The sequence below is a fragment of the Camelina sativa genome, chromosome 11, assembly GCF_030686135.1.
Source record: "Camelina sativa cultivar CO46 ecotype springtype chromosome 11, ASM3068613v1".
In the NCBI taxonomy this organism is placed as follows: domain Eukaryota; kingdom Viridiplantae; phylum Streptophyta; class Magnoliopsida; order Brassicales; family Brassicaceae; genus Camelina; species Camelina sativa.
In genome coordinates this window covers 9,098,113-9,121,925 of record NC_141890.1, presented here as the reverse complement: position 1 = coordinate 9,121,925, position 23,813 = coordinate 9,098,113, and the positions used below count along the sequence as shown (strand labels likewise).

The 23,813-nt window shown below is 33.4% G+C and overlaps 1 protein-coding gene and 2 pseudogenes across 3 annotated transcripts; 2 read left to right on the top strand and 1 right to left on the bottom strand.

Moving 5' to 3' along the window:
* Positions 1-1,753: 1,753 nt before the first annotated feature.
* On the top strand, positions 1,754-3,449 carry LOC104722660 (protein ROH1A pseudogene; annotated as a pseudogene). Its single transcript, XR_015572303.1, has one exon. The product of XR_015572303.1 is annotated as a protein ROH1A pseudogene (transcript).
* Positions 2,983-9,184, bottom strand: LOC104722661 (uncharacterized). The gene is made up of 18 exons (XM_087474978.1): positions 8,602-9,184; positions 7,851-8,397; positions 7,483-7,740; positions 7,291-7,382; positions 6,811-7,021; positions 6,401-6,582; positions 6,100-6,324; positions 5,421-5,602; positions 5,127-5,220; positions 4,999-5,055; positions 4,788-4,922; positions 4,563-4,631; positions 4,337-4,450; positions 4,089-4,250; positions 3,860-3,988; positions 3,659-3,760; positions 3,486-3,559; positions 2,983-3,388 (listed from the first exon to the last, which is right to left on the bottom strand). Exons 1-18 carry the CDS (start codon positions 9,109-9,111, stop codon positions 3,139-3,141), a joined length of 3,393 nt encoding a protein of 1,130 aa, XP_087331104.1. The 5' UTR covers positions 9,112-9,184; the 3' UTR covers positions 2,983-3,138.
* Positions 9,185-17,447: 8,263 nt separating this feature from the next.
* On the top strand, positions 17,448-19,997 carry LOC104722658 (cystine lyase CORI3-like; annotated as a pseudogene). The gene is made up of 7 exons (XR_015570993.1): positions 17,448-17,762; positions 18,041-18,380; positions 18,477-18,695; positions 18,979-19,038; positions 19,145-19,300; positions 19,413-19,506; positions 19,615-19,997. The product of XR_015570993.1 is annotated as a cystine lyase CORI3-like (transcript).
* Positions 19,998-23,813: the final 3,816 nt, after the last annotated feature.

Genomic DNA, 23,813 nt, shown 5'->3' with positions numbered 1-23,813 from the left:
GATCCGGATAATTTAATCAGTTATGATTTTAGTTAAAAACCCGACCCGAAGTTGGCAAAAAGTGATGGCACCCTATTGTACTCCAAAAATGTGTTCCGAGCTCTATATGTGGATATACTTGTTTGGTTACAAATATCCTAAGACAAATTTTTAATATATATCCGTTTATAAAAATTCAAATCACATTATATGCTTAAAAAATCTAAAATTTTATTAAATTTATGTATTAAATAATAATTATAATAATTAAATATAAGATTAAATAAAAATGAAAGGAGAATTATATTTTAATCTAACATATTGATATAAATTAGATAGATATATTTTAGGAAATTAATATTATCAAATAAGGAAATAATTGTGTTTGGTTGTAAATATTGTAAAAAATTTAGTTGAGACTTGTTTGGATACAAAGATAAGAGAGAATAATACAAAAATATATTTCAAAAATGTTAAATAGATAATATGATTTTGTCATCTTGAGCCTCCCTGCTTTTATAGAATATATAATATTAGCTTGTCACCTGATAGTCTAATCATGTGTTTGATAGCGTACTAAGAAAAATTACCGACGATAATTCGTATCGGTGGCTTCTCTAGTGATAGCGTGACATGCTTTCAAATATGTCACATTCGACAAGACAAATACATGGTCTATGCACTTATGGTACATTCTAAGTAATAGGTGACCGACAGAAATGTAAAGCTGTTCATTAGCGAAAAACAGAAATATAAAGCTGTTTGTGTAAACAATTGACCCTGTGATAATAGAGTGATTGTTACAGTTTTGACAAATCATGAACCAGTGAGTCTTGTTACAGTTGAATCCACATTGAAGAATCTTTAAAATGCACTCACTACTTACGATTAACCGATTATTATTTTTTCTACTTTTGTCATAAGTTGCCACATGCGAAAGCTCAAAAATCATGTCCACGAGACTTTTTTTAGGTGAAACATAAATTACCAAATTAAATTTTCAATAAATCCAAATTTTAAATATGTTATAAATTGTTAACTGACTATCACCGCTTTAGTGACAAATACGTTAGAAATTTAATTAAGAGAGACGGTTGGATGTCAGAAAGTATTTGTTTCTTTGCACATCGTTTCACCCTAACATGCTTTTTTGTCATTCATATTATCCTTTTATTATTTGATTATTCTCTGATGAACAAACTAATCAAAAAAAAAAAATGACGTATCATACGACTTAACGAATGTGACATCAGTAGTCAAATAAAATAAACATTTAGGACAAAGTATAAATCCAATTATTTCACTTTTTTTTTTGAATTATATGTATATGAGAAATATGACTTTCACGTATATTATTTAGACTCCTATCCAATGATATGCAGTGAAAAGAATACTTTTTTGGGGACTTTTTCCTCTTCCTAAATACAAATTTTATTTTTACATATTTGGAAATAAATGATGTCAGGAGGATATAAAAATAGAAAAGGTCCTAAAAGAGACCAAAGACGAATATTCTTCACTTCTCGAGTCCCCAAAAATGAAAATAAACAAATAAAAGAGCTTTTAATTGTCTTCTCTCTCCGACAAGACATGTTTAGCACCATTTCGGTTCCTTCCTTAAAATTAAATATCATCATCACTTTCGTCTTAAAATCCCAAAACCCCTTTTTTTGCCCCATTCTTCCAAAAAAAAAAAAAAAAAAATCTCTCCTTTATCTCCGGAATCCATTTATTCTCACTCACTGTTGCTTTTATTGATTCATATCACATCCACATGGCTCCGGCGACTGATTACCAAGGCTCATTCCTGAGTCGAATCAGCATCCGCCGCAACCAGATCGTCTCCATGGACGTTAACCACGAGCAAGAGCTTGAAGAAATCGAGTATTTCCAGAAACACGTAGCTGAGCGTTTCTCTGAGTTAATCCCATCTCAACCGCCGCCTCCTCCTTCGTCCTCCGACGCTGCAGCAGCTGTCTCTCAGCCGATTCTTTCGATCCCTTGGTTACAGAGTCTTCTAGATGTTTTAATGTCCTGTGACGCTGAGTTCAAGGCGGTGTTGAGCATGACCCAGATCTCGAAATCTCCGTCTCTAGAAAGGGTTTTGTCTGAATTGCTTGATCGGATTCTAAAGGCGTTGGATTTATGTAACGCCGTTGTTGCCGGGATTGATTCCGTTAGACAGAGTCGGCGTTTCGCGGAGATTGCTGTCACGGCGCTTAAGCAACGGCCGTTATGTGACGGAGGCGTTCGTAGAGCTAAGCGTGCGTTGACAAGTCTTCTCGTTGGGTTAAACGCTGAGGAGAGGAGAGATAGAAACAGCGGAGGAAGTGGTAGTGGCAGTAGTAACCAACGAAGGACAACGTCGAGGTCTTGGTCGTTTGGACCGCGTAGCAACGTCACCGGAGGAGGTGGATCATCTGGCCACGTCGGCAAGAATTGGTCTGCGACGAAGCAGATTCAGGCTATGGTGTCCAATCTTGTGCTGCCACGTGGAGCGGAAGCTTCTGGACCCGCAATGCCGGTTTACATAATGAGCAGTGTCATGGTTCTGGTGATGTGGGTGCTTGTGGCGGCGGTTCCTTGTCAGACAAGTAGCCTTCTTGCGGCGCCATTGGCACTTCCGAAACACCAGAGTTGGGCTAGCGCAGCTGTTTATATTCAGGAGAGGATTGGTGAAGAGATGAAACGTAAGGAGAAGCGTTGTGGTGGTGGTGGATTGATGGAGGAGATGCAGAGGATGGAGAGGATTGGCGTATCTTTACTGGAGTTCACAGAGAGGTTTAGGTTTCCGGCAGATGAAGAAGATGAGGTGGAAGTTGCGGAGAAGGTGGATGAGATGGAGGAGATTTGCTTGGGAATGGAAGTGGGATTGGATGATTTGCAGATACAAGTGAGGCAAGTGTTCCATAGATTGGTGAGAAGCAGGATTGAGATTGTATCAGTGCTTGATCAAGCTCCTGCAATCTAATCTGTAAATCATCGATAAGAGTAACAAAAATATTTTCTCTTTTTCTTTTCTTTGGCCATTTTTAGTCTTAAGAAACTAATCTTTCAAAAATCTTGATGTGTATAATCTACAAATCGTATACATACACACCAATGTTACTGTTTTCGGTATATGATAACTGCAAAACTCTATTGACTGAGATTATAGATTCATTGTGCTTTCCTGAATCTGTTCTTCTGGGGCTTTCGTGTCTCTTTTCCTGACTTGTGATTGTTTTCAGAAGCTTCCCTATGTTTTCCGAAGCTTCTGTTACCATGGCGCTGTGGTCCTGTTCTACTTCCATTAATGTCAGAAGCAGGTGTGTGTCGTTGATGTGTTCCCTTTTGCCGTTTGAATTTGTTGCTGTCTTGTTTGGCTGTAGTTTCTGATGAAGCTTCTCTGTAATTTCTTTTCCGCGGCCTGTAAAAAAACGAACCAATTGTTATTTATGCATATAATGAGCAAACAGTGATTTGATCTTGATCTCAGATTATTATTCTGTTATTACGGATCTTACTCTCTGGATGGATCAGTGGATGTAGTCTGTGAATCATTGGTCTCTTCTTTGTCTTTTGATTTCCCCGAACGGTTCTGCACATTAAGATGAAAGTTCCAAGATGATGGAAAACGTTTTTTTTCAGATGATTCAATTTGAGATCTTCAAGAAAATTAACAGAGGGTGAGAGAGACCTCTAAAACTGTCTGGATGAAACTCTTGTGCTTGTCTGGTGTGGCTAATTGGACTGCGCGGGTGCCGCACTTCCTTACCATAATCTCAACTATGATCGTTACCTAAATGCAGTTTTTTCGCAAGGCAAATTATTCGTTTTGAGGAAGGAGTTGAACTGAAATCACTTGGAAACTAAAGTCAAGCACTATTCTCATTATTACCTTTGACTTAAAATAGTGTCTTGAAACAGACGACCAGGGGAGAATTTCGTATAAGAGGTTCTGCAGTAGACTCTGCAAGTCCTGGGCTTGGGATGTTGAGACTAAAACTTTCACAAAACCCAAAACAGCCTGGAGATACATGAAGACGTATGAGAAAAACCAAACGTACATAATACTTAGAGCAACAACATCTTGGGGTCTGATTAAAAAAGGCATAAGGTAGACTTACTTTTATAATCTCAATGGATTTGGTGTGAAGCAACGATAAAACAGATGAAAGAAGCTCAGGTGACGATAGGCAGATCTCAGGATCTTTGTATACCAAGGCAGATAACGCAGACACTGCTCCACTCCTTATGTGCGGCGACGATCCATCAATATAACCCGTTATCTGAAAAATCATGGATGCTGATTGGTCATTTAAGAGATAATTAAGTGAACTGAAAATGTTATGGCGAGCTCATCTCATGCACTTACCATGTTAATCAATTTGGGACAAAGTTCATCACTGCTGACAGAGGATGAATTTTTAAGGGTGGTATATACCATAACCAGTGCATCACAAGCTGCTTTCCTATGTTCTTCTTTCCCCTGTATATGCAAAGGCAAGATAATGCACACAAATGTTAATTTTGTTGAGAAAATGTATTGTTTCCTAAGCACCAACAAACTGAAACAGCAACGAAGCAAACAGTATGTTTACATCTTTAAGTGTCAGGATTATCTCGTTCAGAATAAGGAAAGCCTTCTCATTCTCCTCCTCGGTGCTTGACTGCAAAAAAAAGAAGTAAAACGTCGAAATATCAGTAATTTTCTTCACAAGGCAAGACCAATTATAAGTTTTAAAAAACAGAGGATGGATATATATATACATAAGCAATGGATATTTACTGATATCAAGTTAGAATACAAAGTAAAAAAAAATTACCTGAATTCCATGAGCCATTAGAACGTGGAGACATGCAAATCGACTTATAGAAGACGCTGCATCCTCTGGAGTTTTATGGCTGACTAACATCTCTATCACCTCTGCAAAATGAGATGAACAAAACGAACCATGTTCCTGCACGAACAAGGGCAAAGCCACATAAGCATGAGGAGTACCCAGTGAATAACAAGCTTCGATGAGGTTAACCAACCTGTAGAACTCTGCTCAGCGTATCATATGCCCCACAAAGATCAGCCTCGTCGGTTGCCTAAAATAAAAAAAGCTCATGGACTAGCCACTACATTGGAAAATTCTCTAAGCTCAAGTTAAGAAACATACCTTAAAACTTTGGCGAACAAGATTATAAATTAACTCAATAAGGTCTTCCTGGGCTCCTTCAACAAATGAATATGCAAGATCCAGCACAGCACTCCTGCAAGCAAATGCCATTGGAAAAGGTCGTACGAGGTATAGGAGAAGAGGAAATTTAACTAGATATACACATGGATGTCATGCTATTACAATGTCTAATGGTATTCAAGAAATTTAACAAGTCGAACAAGAGATTTTTCGAGGATGAGTTTCATAATAAAAGTACATATAACAGGACACATCATATAAGTTGAATTATACCTCTTTAACTGTGTCTTTGTGGCACTGCAGGTTTCTTCTTCTTCATCGATTGAATCATTCGATTGATTGACCTTCCCATCAGTCTCGCTTTCACCAGCAGGATCAAACTTATTTAGCAAAGAAATTAGAATCTTTTTCCTAACTGACGAATCCAGAGTAGAAGCTAAGCATCCAATTGCAGCCTGCCATTACAAGAACATTAACTATAAAATATTTTCTTCCGTCAGTCAATAGTTCAATCGCTCAAGTTAATAGACCTGTGCTGACGAAATTGACAGATATAGAAGCCAAAACTTCTTTGAAAAATAAATAAAACCACTGTATGCATCTTTGCAATCGAAAAGAAACTAAAGAAACTCCTAGTTAGGAGAAAGTTGACACCATATAAGACATTAATTGAAGAAATACTAATAGTGTTTTAAGCAACAAATACATTTGTGTTTTCTTCATGCTTACAAATATAGTTTTTGTTTATATGTCACATTGTCACTAGCCTCTACGGCCTACGAGCAGGTAAGGATTCAATCAGAATTTAATCACACCAGAAAATGCTTTTCCCTAGCAAAAGATATCTACAATATGTGTGAAGTGTTTTTTCTCTAATCCGACTACAATGGAGGACCTTCAACCAATTTGTTATAAGTTTGAAATGCAGAGAATAACAAGGAAATTTGTAAACCTTAAAGTCTGCACTGATATCTGAGTCTGAAGCAGTGAATACATCAACAAGAGTCTGAAGCAACTCTGTCGAGCTTGATGCCAAAGCCTTCATGTTTTTCGTTGAAGCTTTCTTCGAATAGTAGAATCTACTTTCCAGTTCTGTTGTCGCATCTTCACTTATGGCTGTTGCTTCGTCCATATCTGTACTGGGCTTAGGCATTCTTTTATTCTGATTTACAAGCATCTAAACAAGGAAAATTTCAATGAGATTGCCAAGTTGTCAGTTCACCCTAGCATTAACGAAATACAAAGGAACTCACCTGTAGAGAAAGGGCCACGGCTTCATGCATGAAAGATTTATTTTTAATAAATTTAACCATCAGTTTGGCTAACGATCCAAATTGTTGGGGCACATCAACTGGATAGTTACAAAAGGCAGGTAACAGTCTCAGAAGTTCATGACCATAGGCCCGCAACTCTTTGCCGTAAGCTGACTTTTTAGCTAACAAACAAACATATAAATACATGTTAGTGAAAAATCACCAAACACAGAGAGAAGTTATCAACTGATTGTGCCCTCGGTTAACTACATTCTTGCATGATGTAAAGCAAGTGGCAGAATAGTATACTAAGCCCTGATATGCAAACAAAAACCCAAAGGAAGAGAAGATAGGAAAAGTCTGTCCAATCTAATGTAAATGCAATTCTTATTGTCGGTATAGATGAGTACCTCCTTTAGAAGCAAGCATCAGTGATTTTGCAAGTGGAACAATGTGATCGACATAATACTCAAGAGATGCTCCAATGATATATTTTCTTAAGACAGGAATTAGCCAAGCATTTGTGCATGAGTGACTCTCAGCATGAAGAGTGATAGGAAGAAGTGCCAGTAGCCTTACTGGTCCCATTGCGACCACTGCAGACCCAATGCATTGCTGAAGCTGCAGATAAGTCCAATCTAGTATAAATCAAATAGTATAGATAGACTCTTTATATCGTAAAAAACTGCTAACATAGATATATGATGAGGATCAAGATGTCTTTGTTTTTTCTTAATCATGAAATATAACTGAATACACCATTGAGTATCAAATCACTATTATCCACTGGGACATTCAGAAAAATAACTCACAACTTTCTGAACCAACCATATCCTTAAAGTAAGAAACCAGTACCATAACAGTACACAATAGGCCCTTTCGTAACTTACATACTGTGAGCTAGACGTATCTCCAGTTGCATGTTCCATCAAGTCAGCAAGCTTTAATATGATATTCTTTGCAAGAACATATGAACGCTCTCCTGAAACATTTGGAGATAGAATTAAAATATTTCACTAAGGAGATGTGTAGATAACATGATCAGGATGACAAAATATAGCACCGAGTGAAAGTACACCTACCAAGTTTCTCGATCAAAAGATTTATGACAGTTAAAATGTGCTCCTTTGGAATTCCATCACATGAGTTTAGGGCACTCTGAAAGACAGAGCATAAACATCTTGCTGCATTTATATTGTCTCCACTCGTTACGTTATCCTCATCTTCACAAGGCAAGCTTCCCTCGATTAGAAGTTCATTTGTATCGATGTGGCTACTGATCAAGTCTTTTAATATAACTGAGGCTTGGGATGCAACGTCGTCCGTGGAAGTCAGAAGGCCTACAGCAGAGGAATTGAACGTTGGTATTCATCATAACATATATATAGAAATCCAAGCCCACAATGAAGAACAAAAGAGATATATGCTAAAAGCTAGGGAGGGAACAAACCTGCCAATGACCCACAAACTAGTGGAAGTTTCTTTAGACATAGAGTCGGTTCGACTGAGTAGGCTTTCTCCAAAGCACTTTTTAATAGGGTGGTCACATGCACGATCGTGTCAGCAGGATTCTTGTCGTGTAAAGATAAATAACTAGTCAAAGAAGTTACAAGTCCTTCTATCTCAGGAACAACAGTTGTATCTTCTGAATTCTTGAAGATAGTGTCAATCGCTTTGAGAATTTGCCTCGTCAACGGCGAAAACTGAGAACCCATAAGCTTGCAAAGTTCCGAAAAAACTCTAGAACTAACTTTGGCAGATAGAAACGGAATTGTAGCACTGAGCACATTTAGCACATGGGCAGCCTCTACGTCCTCAGACCTCATTGTTGAGTCAACCTTAGAACCCTCATCAATCTTTTTTGAGCTTAAGTCAGATAGAACAGGCTTATATTCTTTAAGTAAAGCATAAACTGTATTACTTGCTTCCTTTATAACAGTAGATGATTGTAGAGAACCAAATAACTTCTCCAAACACTCTTGAGCGCATCTTCTAACCTAATAGAGCAAACACACAAACCAAGATTGTCATCACAATATGATACAAGATAGCAATACAAGCATGGCTTCTCCACCAGTAAACCCACTAACACATGCAAAGCTCAACACTTTTAACAGAATTAATCATGAAAATGGTCATTCTATAGACAGTAGTGATTCATTCCAGCAATTTTAGGAAGTGGGAAACCCAAAAGTGAATACCTTGGGACGTTTATCAATGGCGAACTTGAGAAGTAAACCAAACCCAATTTGAAGAGATTCCCAATCATCCAAATCGCAGAAACCAATAAGCAAAGTCCCAATGCACTTCACACCAGCTCTCAAACTCGCAACACCTAATTTATCAACCCCACCATCAATTGGGTTTACCAAAACAGCCACAGCATCTCGAGCCATAGTAGCTGAAATATCTCCTGAAGGAACCAGAGGAAGGACTATGGACAGGAACGTAAGCAAAGCAGAAACCGCCATGGGATCCTCCGTGGAAGAATCGACAGAGGATATAGCAGCTGCGAAGAAAGCAGGAGGAGACGGCGGAAGAGACTCAGAGGTGAGAATGGAGCGCATAGCGACGGCGGTGGCGACGAGATGACGGTGCTGCGAAGCTGAGGACTTGCCGTAACGGTCCATAAGCTGTTGGGAGATGTCAGTGTTGCCATCTTTGAAGGCAATTCCATCGTTTTCATCTGCTCTGTCTTCAAAGGCCGCCATAGCTCCAAGAAGGGAGAGATTTTTGATTAGGGTTTAAGGAAGACGATGAATGACGTTGACGGAAGAAATAAACAGACGACTAAATAAACCAGTGGGTTTAATAAACCGGAAAACTAATCCGGTTTAATTCATCATGTCTAAATCCTCAATTTTACCGGTTTGATCCTTATGTTTTTGCATCTCTTGCGCTTGTTGATTGGTCGGTTTGGAAGAGTAGAAAAATCGGATTGATTTTAGATTTTAAGTTTACCTTGGCAACGATAAATTGAAAAGCAAATCGACTCATCCGATTTGTGGACTGGTTGATCAAGGTTTAGCCAATTCAGATTATCAACTTCAATCCATTATATCTTTTTTCACTCGGGTCTATCTCATTCTCTTTTCGAGATTCTAACCATTCTAAACTTACCTAAAGCAGCTAAGATCATTGAGAGATAAGAATGAGTGGTTAGAGTTTGTGAGAATACTCAAGAACTATCGTCAAACTAAGCTCTAGATTTGCTCATTTGACAAGCTTTAACTCTTTATCACTTCTACATAATTCTTTGGGTTTGATTAGTAACGTTCAAGACGATTTGTGTGCATGACAATTGGAAAAAACGATTGAAGTAGGTAGTTAGAGAAGATGGTTGAAGAGAGTGGTTGGGGTGAGGAAACGGGCGGTTGCCAACCGCCCCAAAAATAAGGTAATTCGTTTGCAAAAGGAGGCGGTTGGATTTTTCAAAAGTTATTTAAAAATTTTAAACTTATATTCATATTTATTATTTTCTAAAAGAATTTATGAAAATAGAAATAATTTTTCTAAATGATTTTATGACTAATAATAGTTTTGGTGATGGTTGCCAAGCTGTCTGAATGTCTGTGAAAGTACATTCACACGGTCTGGCGACATCTAATTCAAGCAAGCTCATAAAAGTTTACGTGTACACCCATTACAAAGAGAGAACAAGCCATGCATCATTGAATCTATATCATGAGTCATACAATTCATTTAGAGTACTTGAACTTCTTTTTTTATTCATATAAGTATATACGTACTAGATAGTTATTTATGTTGTACAGCACGGCAAATGTTTGCGAATTGTTAGTTATAAAATAAGATTAAAAGTTTTATTTGATTTTCTCTATACATTTTATAATCTTTTACATTTAATTTACTTACTTTAATATGTTACTTATACATTGTGTTGATGTAGAATGCAAAAAAATATTTAATAAATTAGATATAAGATTTTATATTACTTACTTTAATATTCTGATTTCAACCCGTCTTAGGTATATGATACACTGTTCAAATCCGTGAATCATATAAATTTGGTAAAATCTAGAAGAAAAAAAAACAAAACCCATATTGAAGCGATCATGTTTAGAAATTCTAATTTAACTTTTTGATTATTTTTTAGTTGTATATTCGATAAAATATAACATTTTTGATTTCTTAGATTTTTAATAAGATGTCATTGTGTTGATGTAGAATGCAAAAAATATTTAATAAATTAGATATAAGATTTTATATTTCTAAAATATAAAAGGTTGTATCTTAGTTTTAAAATATATATGTCATTATTAAATGATTAGGGATGCATATATTTAATCTTAGTTTTATAAATAAAATTAGGTTTTATAATTATTCTGTATAGTTTGTTATTATTTCCTAAAATTTGTGTAAAAATAAATGGAATTTGTTAAATAATTTGAAAAAATTATTTAATTATTTTATAAACCAATATAAGCTTTTCTTTGGTTAATTAGTAAATTAATTAAAATACAATGATATTTTTTGTAATATGCCACATGATAATAGAGTTAAACTTCTAACAACATTGCTTAAATAAGTATATAGAGATGGTTTTAGCAATGTTATATGTAAAAATTTAACAATGTATCAGACTAAGAATTTGTGAGAGTACTTATATAGTATAAACAGTATTTACATTATTTAATATTAGTTTGAATAATTAGACGAAAAATTTGGATATGAGTATATGTGCGAATACTTGGATAATTTGAAAAGTTTTTTTCCTATTAATTAAATGTTTTGTTTGAATAATTAGACGAAAAACTTTGAATTTTTTTGTGGGCAGAAAAATCGTGTGGTTGATACTTAATACACCATTAAGTCTAAAGTGCCATTTTGAAAAATCAAGTTTTTTTAAATGCCAGTTATTATTTTCTCTTTCTAGAACTGTTACTTTCTGGCATAAGTAAAAAAGGAGAAATTGTCGTCGTAGAAGAAGTAAGAAAGAAGAGTAATATTTGGGTTCACCCCTAGGGTGAAGCTCTTCATTCACCCTAACCTCTTCATTCATCCCTAGGGGTGAACCTCTTCATTCACCCCTTATAAAATAAGTAAATAAAATCTGTAAACATTTATTATAAAATTAGAAACTTAAACCGCTATTTTATAAACCCAAACCGATATATAATTTCATTGTAATTGTAAAATGTAAACTTTAACCATCTCATTTGTAAATCCAAACCATCTCATTTGTAAACCCTAACCGACATATACTTTCGTTCTAATTTTTAAATCTAAACCCTAACTTTCTCATTTGTAAACCCAGACCGACATATAATTTCATTCTAATTGTAAAATCTAAACCTTAACCATCTCATTTGTAAACCCAAACCGACATATAATTTTGTTCTAATTGTAAAATCTAAACCCTAACCACCTCATTTGTAAACCCAAACCGACATATCGTTTTAATTATAAAATCTAAACCCTAATTCTCATTCATAAACTCAAACCGATATATAACCTCCTTTAATTGTAAAATCTAAACCAAGACAATATTTAACTTTCTTTAAATAAAACTATACAGAATTTGTTTTCTTAATTAATTTTGCTTTTCAATTTAATTTTGATTTATTTTTAAAATAAAATATTAGGTAGAACGTTCTGATTGGTTGAGAGAGAAGAGGGTGAATACAAAGATTCACCCCTAGAGATTAACCTAAGTATTTTTTAAGAAAGAAACTTGTTATTAGAAATATAATGGACAATATTTGGGTTCATCCCTAGAGGTGAACCTCTTTATTCACCCCCTTATAAAATAAGAAAACAAAATTTGTATACATCATTGTAAAATAAAATAAAAAACTAAACCTATCTTTTATAAACTAAACCAATATATAATTTCGTTCTAATTGTAAAATCTAATCCATAACCACCTCATTTGTAAACCTAAACCAATATATAATTTCGTTTTAATTGTAAAATCTAAATCCTAACCACCTCATTTTTAAACCCAAATTGACATATAATTTTATTCTAATTGTAAACTCTAAACCCTAACCGCCTTATTTGTAAACCCAAACCGACATATAATTTTGTTTTAATTGTAAACTTTAAACCTTAACCACCTCATTTCTAAATCCAAACTGACATATAATTTTATTTTAATTGTAAAATCTAAACCCTAATTCTCATTTATAAACCCAAACTGATATATCACCTTGTTTAATTGTAAAATCTAAACCCAACCATTAATTTTACTTAAATAAAAATATACAGAATTTGTTTTGCTTTTTTAATTTTATTTTGATTTATTTTTTAAATGAAATATTAGATAAAAAATTTTGATTGGTTTAGAGGGGAGTGGGTGAATACAGAGATTCATCTCTAGGGGTGAATCTAAGTATTTTTCAAATATAATATGTCCATTGAAAAATTATTTTGTCCATTAGTTCAATAAATACATGATAGACTAGGTGTTGAGAAAACATAGACAATTTATTTTGTCCACTAGTCTCACCAAATTTATCAATATTATATGATTAGTATAAGTAAAATCATAATTATTTTTCACTTTTATATTTTCCAAAATATTATGTTATAAAATATTTGTCGATTATTTTTAATATTTTATTGGTGGACAAGATATGTTTTGCTGAGAAGTTTCACAATAGTTGTTCACCATTGGACAATATATTTTTTGTCCATACGTAAATATACATGTCTTCTTTTTCTATTTACAATGCAAAATTATAAACATATATGATGTCAAAAAATGTTTATTTTATTTGCTGGAGATATACATATTAGAAGTTGATTTAAAAAAAACTATAAAAGAAAATAAAAAATAGATAGAGAGAAGAAAAAATAAGGAGGAGAGAAAAGGAAAAAAAGATTAAAGAAACGAGAAGAAATTAATTATTAAATATGGTTTATGATTTGAATTTATAAAATTTAAAATTGTTTTTCCAATTTTTGGTTGTGACACCGAGAAAAGAAAAAAGATAAAATGGCATTGGGCACAAGACTTGTTACTGTACATGACAGTATTTCTAAATTTCTCTATAATCTGTAAAAAAACAGAAAATTATCTATAATAAACGTCGTTGTAAATAGGTGATGGACACACAAACAACGCTCAAGTTGTGTTATTTAGGCACAACCTATACATATTACACACAAGTGGTTGAGAACTTGACATATATGGAGACAAAATAATTTGATTAACAAATAAACAAAATACACAATAGTTAGTAATGACACGAAAACGTGTACGGAGACATGCCACTTCAATTTAAATCCAAAGTAATTTAACAGAAGAGGAATAATAATAATTAACCAATTTGTTTTTACTTCCATATTGAATAATCAAACTCAGTTGTAATATTATAAACAACAACAACTCTAGTCGATCAAAAAGTATATTGAGTGACAAAGTGATCTTACCACGTTATACAAAAATGAATTCGTGCAGCAGTAAGTACGACCATTCGTGCGGAACTAACTTGATTAATGTTATTTTTATATATACCAAAACTATATCAAGTTAATTGCTCAACATGTGCTTATATAATAACAAGTGTTAGAGATATTTGAATTTTAATGTAGTGTGACTTTTTCTAGTTTATATATATATGGTTGTGTTCACATATAATGTTGATAACCTTTATGATGGTTTTGCCCACAGAATCCCTGTATAATAAAACAGAATTACATAAAATTGTTTTTTATACTATATAATTTTAATAAGTTGGTTACAAATAGGTTGTAGATTAAGTTTTATATTATTTGTATAGTCTGGATTTATTGTTTCCAAAATCTTAAAGATAATATTCTAAATAATCATTTGATATCATCTAACTTACTATATTAATTTTCTTTATTAAATTATTCATCAAATAAAATCCTTTGATATCTAACTTAACATATTAATTAGTTAATTATCATTATACTTTACCTCTCATTTTAATTATACTTCCCACCGAATTGGCTCATTTGAGCTAATCTTCTATTGACAAAAAAAAAAATAAAAAATCAAAAAATAGTTTTATTTCCGGATATACCATAAGTTGAAATTTTAAAAACAAATATAAATGATTCAATCTATAAAATATTCAAGTTTTATTAATATTATTCTTTTAAAATAATATCTATTGAATTAAAAAATTTACTGAGTAACGGGTCAAAATTTGAATATTTAAATTCAATTTCATACTTTTTTGTTGAATTTTATAATTTTATATAATATAATCAACTTTAAATAATTTATTTGAAATATTTTTAAAATATTGAAACTTCATATTGAACTTAGAAACTATAAAAACTTTAAATTGGTTTGTTATAGCAATGCCAATAATATGTCACTATAATATGAAAGAATTTCAAAAAACCAAATATATTAAAACAAAAAGTATAACAATATATTAAATTACTCATAATATAATAACTCGCTTTCTAAAAACCAAATTCACAAAATTATGTCTTATAATGACATTCAAGTCATGAGGTAGAATATACATTGTTGAAATAACTTCACATACATAAACTAATACAACATATTGAATTTTTATTTTAAAATAGAAAATATACAAAATTTTGTATAAAATAAAATTTAACCAGTGTTATAGTCGTAATAGTACGGGTACTTATCTAGAATCATTAACAATATAAAACTTACAAAATAAGTATTTTTTCAAGTCATCATATTTAACATATTATTTTATTGCATAATATTTTATCCATTTTTTAAAAAAAAAATATTCAAATAAATTATATTTTATATAAAAATTACAATATGAATAAAATGAATTTGAGAGTACGGTCTTAATCTAGTTGATAATTAAGACAACAAGTGTTTGATAAAAAGGAAAAAAAAAAAGAAAAGAAAGAAAGAGATGTGCCAGTAAATTTATCCCCACGTTGTAACAGGCGGCAGTAACAAGCAACAACACATTATCAAAATAGTAATAACAATAAAAAGAGATACGGCTCTGTTCCGATGTCGCATTTTACCGACTCTTGCATCGCTGATCGCTGATCTGCTTTAGTTTTTTTCCAGAGATGATGTGTTGATGAGTCATGAGTCCTTAAAATAACAATCTGGACCAAACCAATTCAACATAGCTATGAATGGAGACTTTCTACCATATTTACTAATTCTAATTTTAATATTGGTGGAATGGGCTCCAAATGTCATATGGAGTATTTTGTTTTTCTTTTATTATCAAAAAGTTCTGATCTTTAGATCCGTATATGGTATATCCTTTTTTACTTGGGATCCAAAATATTTTATATGTATCATATTTCACTCTACGTTACAAATGATTTGCTTTTTTAGCGTCAAACAAAATTTTGGCAGATCTAGATGAGGATTATTCAAAGTTCAAACACATAAAAATATTTATAAATATTAATTTTTTGATATCGTCTGCTACATTAGATTACATAAATTTGATATAAATGTATCAATAATGATTTTTAACTGCATGCAACACATTATATTAAATAGCTTCCACAAACAATATTTACATGATGTGAATCTTTCTGTTCCATTCAGATCTACGACAAACGATTTTTCATATACGACATGTTTCACGATGAAGAAGCTCTCCTTGCAATATACATGGAGACCATGATGGACGCCTATGTAAGCAATACTCAAACTTCGTGTAAGTTTTGCACCATAATTTGTAAGAAATTGCAATATTTGTTTAAGGGAACTTTTAAATAAATTAAATTGCATGACAACAATGTTTTTTTTTAACAACAATCACAACAATATTTTTTATTCCAAGAAGTACAATAGGTTATATTTTATTCTATCGAAATTACCATTGTCCCCTCACCCACCAACGACAAATTTTATTTTCAAATGACATGAGAATTTATTTATATTATTAAATAACTAACTATCGGCTCCAATTGAGCTTTTGAACGTTCTTTCATCGCTGTGGTCATAATTTATTATCTAGTATGATATATATGAGTTATACGAACAATATACTGTTGTACATACAAATTAACTAGCGCAAGTGGAACCCTACGCATATGTCACCACCATCGGATGTAGCTAGCGCGCAGATATTAAATTTATTTATAAAATTCTCGGCAATATTTATAAACTATGTTTTAAAAATCGCTAACCGCTACTTAGACGGTTGAGGTGGGTCTAACGCCTAGTGAAAAAGTCAGAAACTAAACGAGAATTAATCAGAAATTAATTTTAAAATTATTTTATTAAATTAATAATAAAATAAAATATAATACTAAATATATGTATAATTTTATTTATTTTACGAAAAAATATCAAATAAAATATAAAACTATAATATCTTTAAAATTATGGTAAACACATAAAAACATAATTTTAAACAAAAATTTTATGATTTTTATTAAAAGTTTGTACATTAGTTATTGTAAAACATTATGAACTCTTAATTTAAATGTCTAAATAACAAAAAGTATATATTTGATTTATATTTGGCTCCAAAAACAATAAGTATACACAAAATTAAGTGAGAATAATTGGATTAGACGGGTTATAATTAAATTAGACAAACATAATCGTATAATCGATACTAGACAGAAATTAGTAATTAATAAAGGCGGAGAAGATGAGCTTAGCGATTTTACGAAACTTAATCGGAACTAGGCGGATATTTTTAAAACAAATATAATTGAAATCAAATTTAAACAAATTAATCTATGCTTATTTCAGTTGATTTCATACAAACATATATAGATATGTCTTTGGTATGTATAGTTAATTAAGTATAAGATATTTCACACGTTAACGAAGAATTCAAAGAAGCATTCTATTTGTATTCTTGTGACAATATGACAATACAATTATAATAGATGTCGTCTGTTGTCATGGTTTCACATACCATATGCAGAGTATAATAACATCACCAAGTAAGATTGAAGTTAATTAATATTTCAACCATTTAGACTTTCATAAATTGGTCTGAGTAACGTGTTCTATGATATTCTAATTGAATCAATGTGGCCAATTTCTATAATCCCATCAAATAGATTTTTTTGTTTAGAGTGCCGAAACTTGTACTATATAATACCACTCGTAGCGATGAGAATAATCACCAAACCAAAAATCTAAGCAAGAGAAATAAAAGAAGCAAATTCAAACGCTAGACAAGAGAAATATGGAGAACTATAGATCGGTCAACTGGCAGTTTAGTGGTAGCGAAGCAGCCAAAAAGGCTGCAGCTGCCACGCTAGGGAGTTACACCTCTAGAATCATGTCTCGGTGTGACCCTAATGGAAAACCCATTTTGCCCCCTCTAAGTGAAGCCCCCGAGACTAGCCATACCGCTGAGAAGGCAGTCGTTAAAGCTGTCCTTGACGGTAGTGGAAACGCCTATGCTCCAAGTATTGGCCTTCCCGCGGCTAAAAGGTAATATCTACATCGAATTATTATTGATCATTCTAGATTATTTCTTTTTGAAACTATTGTTGTAAACTTTTACTCTCCGATTAGGACAATTCTATTCTATTATATATGTTTGGTTGACGAAAAAAAAAAAATGTCCCACCAAATTTTGTTTTACAATATGATCTAGCTCCCATATAACACTTCTAGTTTCACTTCACCTTAACTATATTATGTATCGAGTTATTTTTTGACAAATTATATTCTGTGACAAATTATTTTTTTGCTTCCGCTATTTTTAGTGCCGTGGCCGAGTTTCTAAATCAAGATCTTCTGAAGAAATTGACTGCAGATGACGTGTTTATGACCGTTGGATGCAAACAAGCCATCGAGCTTGCAATTGAAATCTTGGCTACACCGAAAGCCAACATCTTGCTTCCAAAGCCGGGCTTTCCATGGGACATGGTCCACGCAATCTACAATAAATTTGAGGTTCGTGAATATACTTTCCTCCACGAAAATGACTATGAGATCGACTTTGACAGCGTCTGTGAGCTTGTGGACGAGAACACCTGTGCGATACTTATTATTAACCCACACAATCCTAATGGGAACATTTACTCTGAAAGTCATCTTATGCAGGTATTTTACAGATACTCTAATTAGTTATACAACGTGACCTCATTTGATCTCATCTTTGATAATGTGTAACGTAACTATTGGATATTTCTTTATAAGCTGGCTGAGTTGGCTCGGGAACTTAAGATACTGGTGGTTTCTGACGAAGTTTTTAGATGGACTGTGTTTGGGAATAAACCCTTTGTTCCCATGGCGAAATTCTCGTCGATCGTACCTGTGATCAGTCTCGGTTCTCTATCGAAGGGATGGAGTGTACCCGGATGGCGAACCGGCTGGCTCGCACTGCACGATCTAGATGGTGCCTTTCAATCCAAAAAGGTCCGAATCCGCTTTTCCCGATCACTCTTTAAACATCACTACCATTACTTTATATCGTCGGTATATTAACTGGCATTTATAAGTTTTTTTTTTTTTGAACAAAGACTGACATTTTTAAGTTAAAAACAACCTTTTACGTGCAAACAATGAGATTATATGCCATTGACATACTAAATCTCTATGAACATATGAAAATCAAATTTTGTTTCTCGTCCACATTAAGAGTTGAAAATGTCCACACGTACGTAGTTTTCCTTGTCCTAATCTTGCTATATATGGACAGATCACAAGTGCTCTTAAGAATTTTCTGGCGATAGATAATAAACCACCAACTGTTATCCAGGTATGGGATTTTCTAGTTCGGAAGCATACTTTAACCAAGATTTATTTATTATTATTATTATTTTGCATGCATATACTAAGGTGAATTCGTGACTTTTATTATGTAGGCCGCTATTCCCACCATCTTGGAGAAAACTCCTAAAGAGTTCTTCGAGAGGAGGAAGGCTTTTCTGAAAGAGAAAGCGGACTTTGCATTTGATAAGCTCAAAGACATACCAGCCCTAACCTGCTACTTGAAAACTGAAGCCTGCACCTTCTTATGGGTATTCTATTTTTACTACATTTCTTTTAACATTTCTGACTTCTTATGACTAGTTAGTATTATATTTTGAAACAATCTTATAATATATACATGTTTTGTTCTCTTTCTCCCAGACCGAGCTGAACTTGTCAATGTTTGCCCACATTAAAAATGATGAAGAATTCTGTGAAAAGCTTGCTAGTGAAGAAAACCTCGTCCTTTTACCAGGTATTGATTAATTTCTCATTACCTATGATTGCGGTAAGTTAACGGTTTAGCTTTTAAGACAATTTTCGCATAACAACATATATATGTTACCATGTTGGGTTGGTTTAGGGATTGCTTTTGGTCTGGAGAACTGGGCGAGGCATTCTATCGACATGGATATTTTCGCTTTGGAGGATGCATTTGCAAGACTGAAGAGCTTCTGTGATCGCAATTGTTATTGAAGCTTCAGTCAAAGACGTCAATTGTGTCAAGTAAAAGGGTCAATATGAATCTTTGCCTAAGTCTGTTTGCATATGCTATAAAAATAAACGTGTGTTGTATCGTACTTGTATTAAATAAAATTGGTGTACTTATCACCAACCATGTGATGTTTTCTCATAGTTTGCAATATTCTACTAAAAAAATTGGTGTACTTATCACCAACCATGTAGAGCAAGATTAATGGGGGTTCATATATTGGATACTTATACACTGTTTGAATTTTTTAAGAATTTATTGTATATTGTTTTGTAAATAAGAACCCATAATTTCTTAGTTAAAATTTTTTCCTCCAATGGTAAGTTCTAATTTTGGGTCTCTTATTTTTTAAAAAATTGTTTTTTGAAATTAGAAAATTTTAAATAGAATAGAAGTAGTATAAATGTGTAAACATTTAAGATTTTATAAAAATAGAAAAATATTGCATTTAATTAATTTGTAAACATACAAAACATAATAAAAACATTAATACATTGTGGGATGTAGTAATCTCAAAAAGGAGATTCAGCTTTGTTTTGGGGAATGAATGAGAAGTGAATACAACAAAATCTCAAAATAGTAAAAGTGGCCAAAAGGTTTTTGATTTGTTCATACCAAGGTAAAAGAATTACAAACAAGACTGGGACTCAATTTAAAGATTGAACATACAGAAGTATCAAAGATTACTCGACTTGCGTTTTCTAGTTTGAGGTTCTCTTGTATGAGTAGAGGATTCTACTCTGTTTCGCTTAAGATGGGGACATCGGCATAGCAGAACACAAGGTCATAGAAACTCCAACGTTCTGCTTTGTAGAAACCAAGAATTGTTTGATTTAAGCGATCCTTTCTTTTGTTGGTGTCTTTGTGGTTGGACCATCAGAGCTGAATTAGCGGACAAGGACTTTGAAACACGGCAGAAACACAATGTATAGTGCAACGATTACAAATGGAGCCGCTAAGCCAACACAGAAGAACCTTACCACATTTCCAATGCTTAAGAAAACATCTCGAGAAGCTTGGCATGTCAACACCTTCTTTAGAGCATCAGATGTTAAAGGAAAATGAGGTCCACCGATAATTTGTTCACCAAGCCGTAAGAAAGGCACCACAAGACTTCAATGTGACACACATAGCCAAAAACAAAACTACACATAAGTACTCAATTCAATACTAGAAGATCAATAAAACACTTTGTTTCGTGTTGTCTCTCTATATTGAATCAAAAACCGTAACTTTGAAGGAAGCTTTAGAGATCAGAAACACTAAATGTTCGATGAACAACTATTCGTCAAACGAGAACGCACCACAGATTGGAAATACTCCCATGGTAATCCCCAATGCTGCAGAGAACGCCAGCTGCTTTGGCTCAGGACCTTTAAAGGGTACACAAATTAAAAAAAATTTGGTTCATTTACACAACACATAAATATGGCAAAAATAACGAGTCTTTACAAGCTAGGGTTACACATAACTGTTCGATTTGGTCTCTAGTAGTGCAAATAAAAAAGCAACAATCAAGAAGTAAGCACAAGTCATCTACTTGAGACCAAAAGAAATAGGATATGGTATCAAACTAAACGACATCGACTAGCAAGTAAACAACTTTATAACACATAGTAAAAGGATTCAACAAAATATGAAGAGAGCCACATAATCAATACTCAATTTTCGATTCATACAATTCCAATTCATAAATTTACCTTGTGATTCCAATTCATTCAATCTCTCTTTCGATTTATTCGACTCCGCATTCAAACCGCATCCATCTCCAACTGAAACTCGATTCTTCCTTTCGCGATTGGCTTCCAAATCGGTTGGGCTACTAATCGCCTTCTCTGCATTCCCTTCGAATCCAAACCCTTCCTCTGATTCCAGGTCCTTCAAGTCGAAACCTTCAAGCTTCTGATCCCAAATTCTTTTCAAGTTTCAAGGGTTTCAATCGCAGCCGATAGAGAGAGAGAAAGGAAAAAAAGAAAAAATCGAGTGTACCCAATTTTTTTCCCATTTAATATTTTTCTTTCGCCCAACAATACGCCGACACATAGCGCCCCTTAAACCAAGTTTCAGTCTCTTATATAAGGGGAGATCTTACATTTTTTTTTCATTTCTGATTAATTTTTTTGCACCAAAACTCTAAAAATTCAGCTATGAACCCCCCAATGGGGAAGGTCTAATGTATTCCTACTTTTCAATAAATAAAATAATTTTTTTCTGTTTTATATATGATCGTTTGATATGGATTCGTGTGCAATTACCAATATTGGAGTATATCTCTTGGTAGCAGAATTATATATGAATTCACAGCAACTGCAAAGCTCAACACTTTAACATAATTAATCATGAAAATGGTCATTCTATAGACAATAGTTGTTATCAATTTCAATCCATTATATCTTCTTCACATCGAGTCTGTCTCACTCTCTTTTTGAGAGATAAGAATGAGTGGCTAGAGTTTGTCGAAATACATAAAGAACTATCGTCATTCGTCAAACTATAAGTTCTAGATTTGCTCATTTAACAAGCTTTAACTCTTTAATCACTTCTAAATAATCTTTCTGTAGAGCACCTAAATGATTTTATGACTAATAATGGTTGTTGATGAGCCACAGGAGCCTGCCAAGCCGTATGAACGTTTGTGAAAAAGAACATCCACATGGTTTGGTGACCTCTAAGTCAAGCAAGCTCATAAAGTTTTATGTGGACAGGCATTACAAAGAGAGAACAAAGCCATGCATCATTGAAATTTGTATCACGAGTCATACAATTTTTTTTTTTAATTTTGACTTAGTACTTCTTATACGTATATATGGTTTAGTAATGTTTTATGTAAAAATTTAACAATGTAGACTAAAGTTTGTGAAAATACTTATACAGTATGAAGAGTTTTTACAGTATTATATGATGTGAACTTTCGACAAAATCGAGAACTTGTGGTGAATATACCATTTTCTCAAAGTCTTAAGTAGCCCAATAAACATAGGTATGTAATAAAAGCCGTTGTAAATAGGTGATGGGCACACAACAATGCACAAGTTGTGTTATTTACGGTATATATTACACACACAAGTGGTTTCGAACTTAGACATTATAGACCAGATCATTTTGAAAGATCATTGTTTTGTTTTTATGCGTTTAACATTAATACCAACTTATCGTAACGTTTCATTTTTTGACATCATTAGTTTCAATTTATTTGGAATTTAATCTATATTGTAACTAAAAGAACAGAGATACTTTCCGCCAGATCAAAAAGGAAACCCAGGGTTGAGGATGTCCATCTTTGGAAATGTCGATCAGGCTTTAAGAAAAAAATTCTCTACCTGTGAAACATGGCAGCTTATTCGTACTCCGAGACCCGTGAGCCCTTGGACAAAGGGTGTGTGGTTCCCCCAAGCAACACCAAAGTTTTCCTTCATAACATGGCTCAGAATACTTTATAGACTTTCAACCGGTGATCGAATGTTGAAGTGGAATGTGAATGCTGATCCATCGTATCAGATTTGGGCCAACCTCTTCTTCCAATGCCCCTACTCGTATCAGATTTGGGCCAACCCCACAGATGGTTTTCTTGGAAACTATTCTACTTCGAACTATGAACAGCTACGGGTACTCATCTCGGACTCATCCCTTGATACGCACTCTCTGTTGTTCCTATGATACTCCCTCCAGGCAACGGTACACTCTTTATGGCGAGAGCGTAACAACCGTCGGCACGGTGAAGATCCCATCTCAGCTCTTAAACTTGGCAAGTTGATAGAGAAGACAATTCGCTGTCGGCTTATGCTCCTTCTCAACTTGGAAAACCAGACATACGAAGACATTCTTATGCTCTGGTTCTCTACCCGAGCATAGTACTCTACAATAGCAGTAACTCATTTCGAAAGGAAAAATAATCAACACAGTTACACTTCTTGTAAGGACAAAGGGTTTTTTTTTTTTTTTTGATGAATTTCGTTTATTCTTTTTTTTTTTGTTTTCTTGATAGTTAATTCATAGATCGTTAGACCACGAAAAAAAACTCATTGATCTATCACCGTCACAACTTGTGAATACATTTTTTTTTTTTTTTA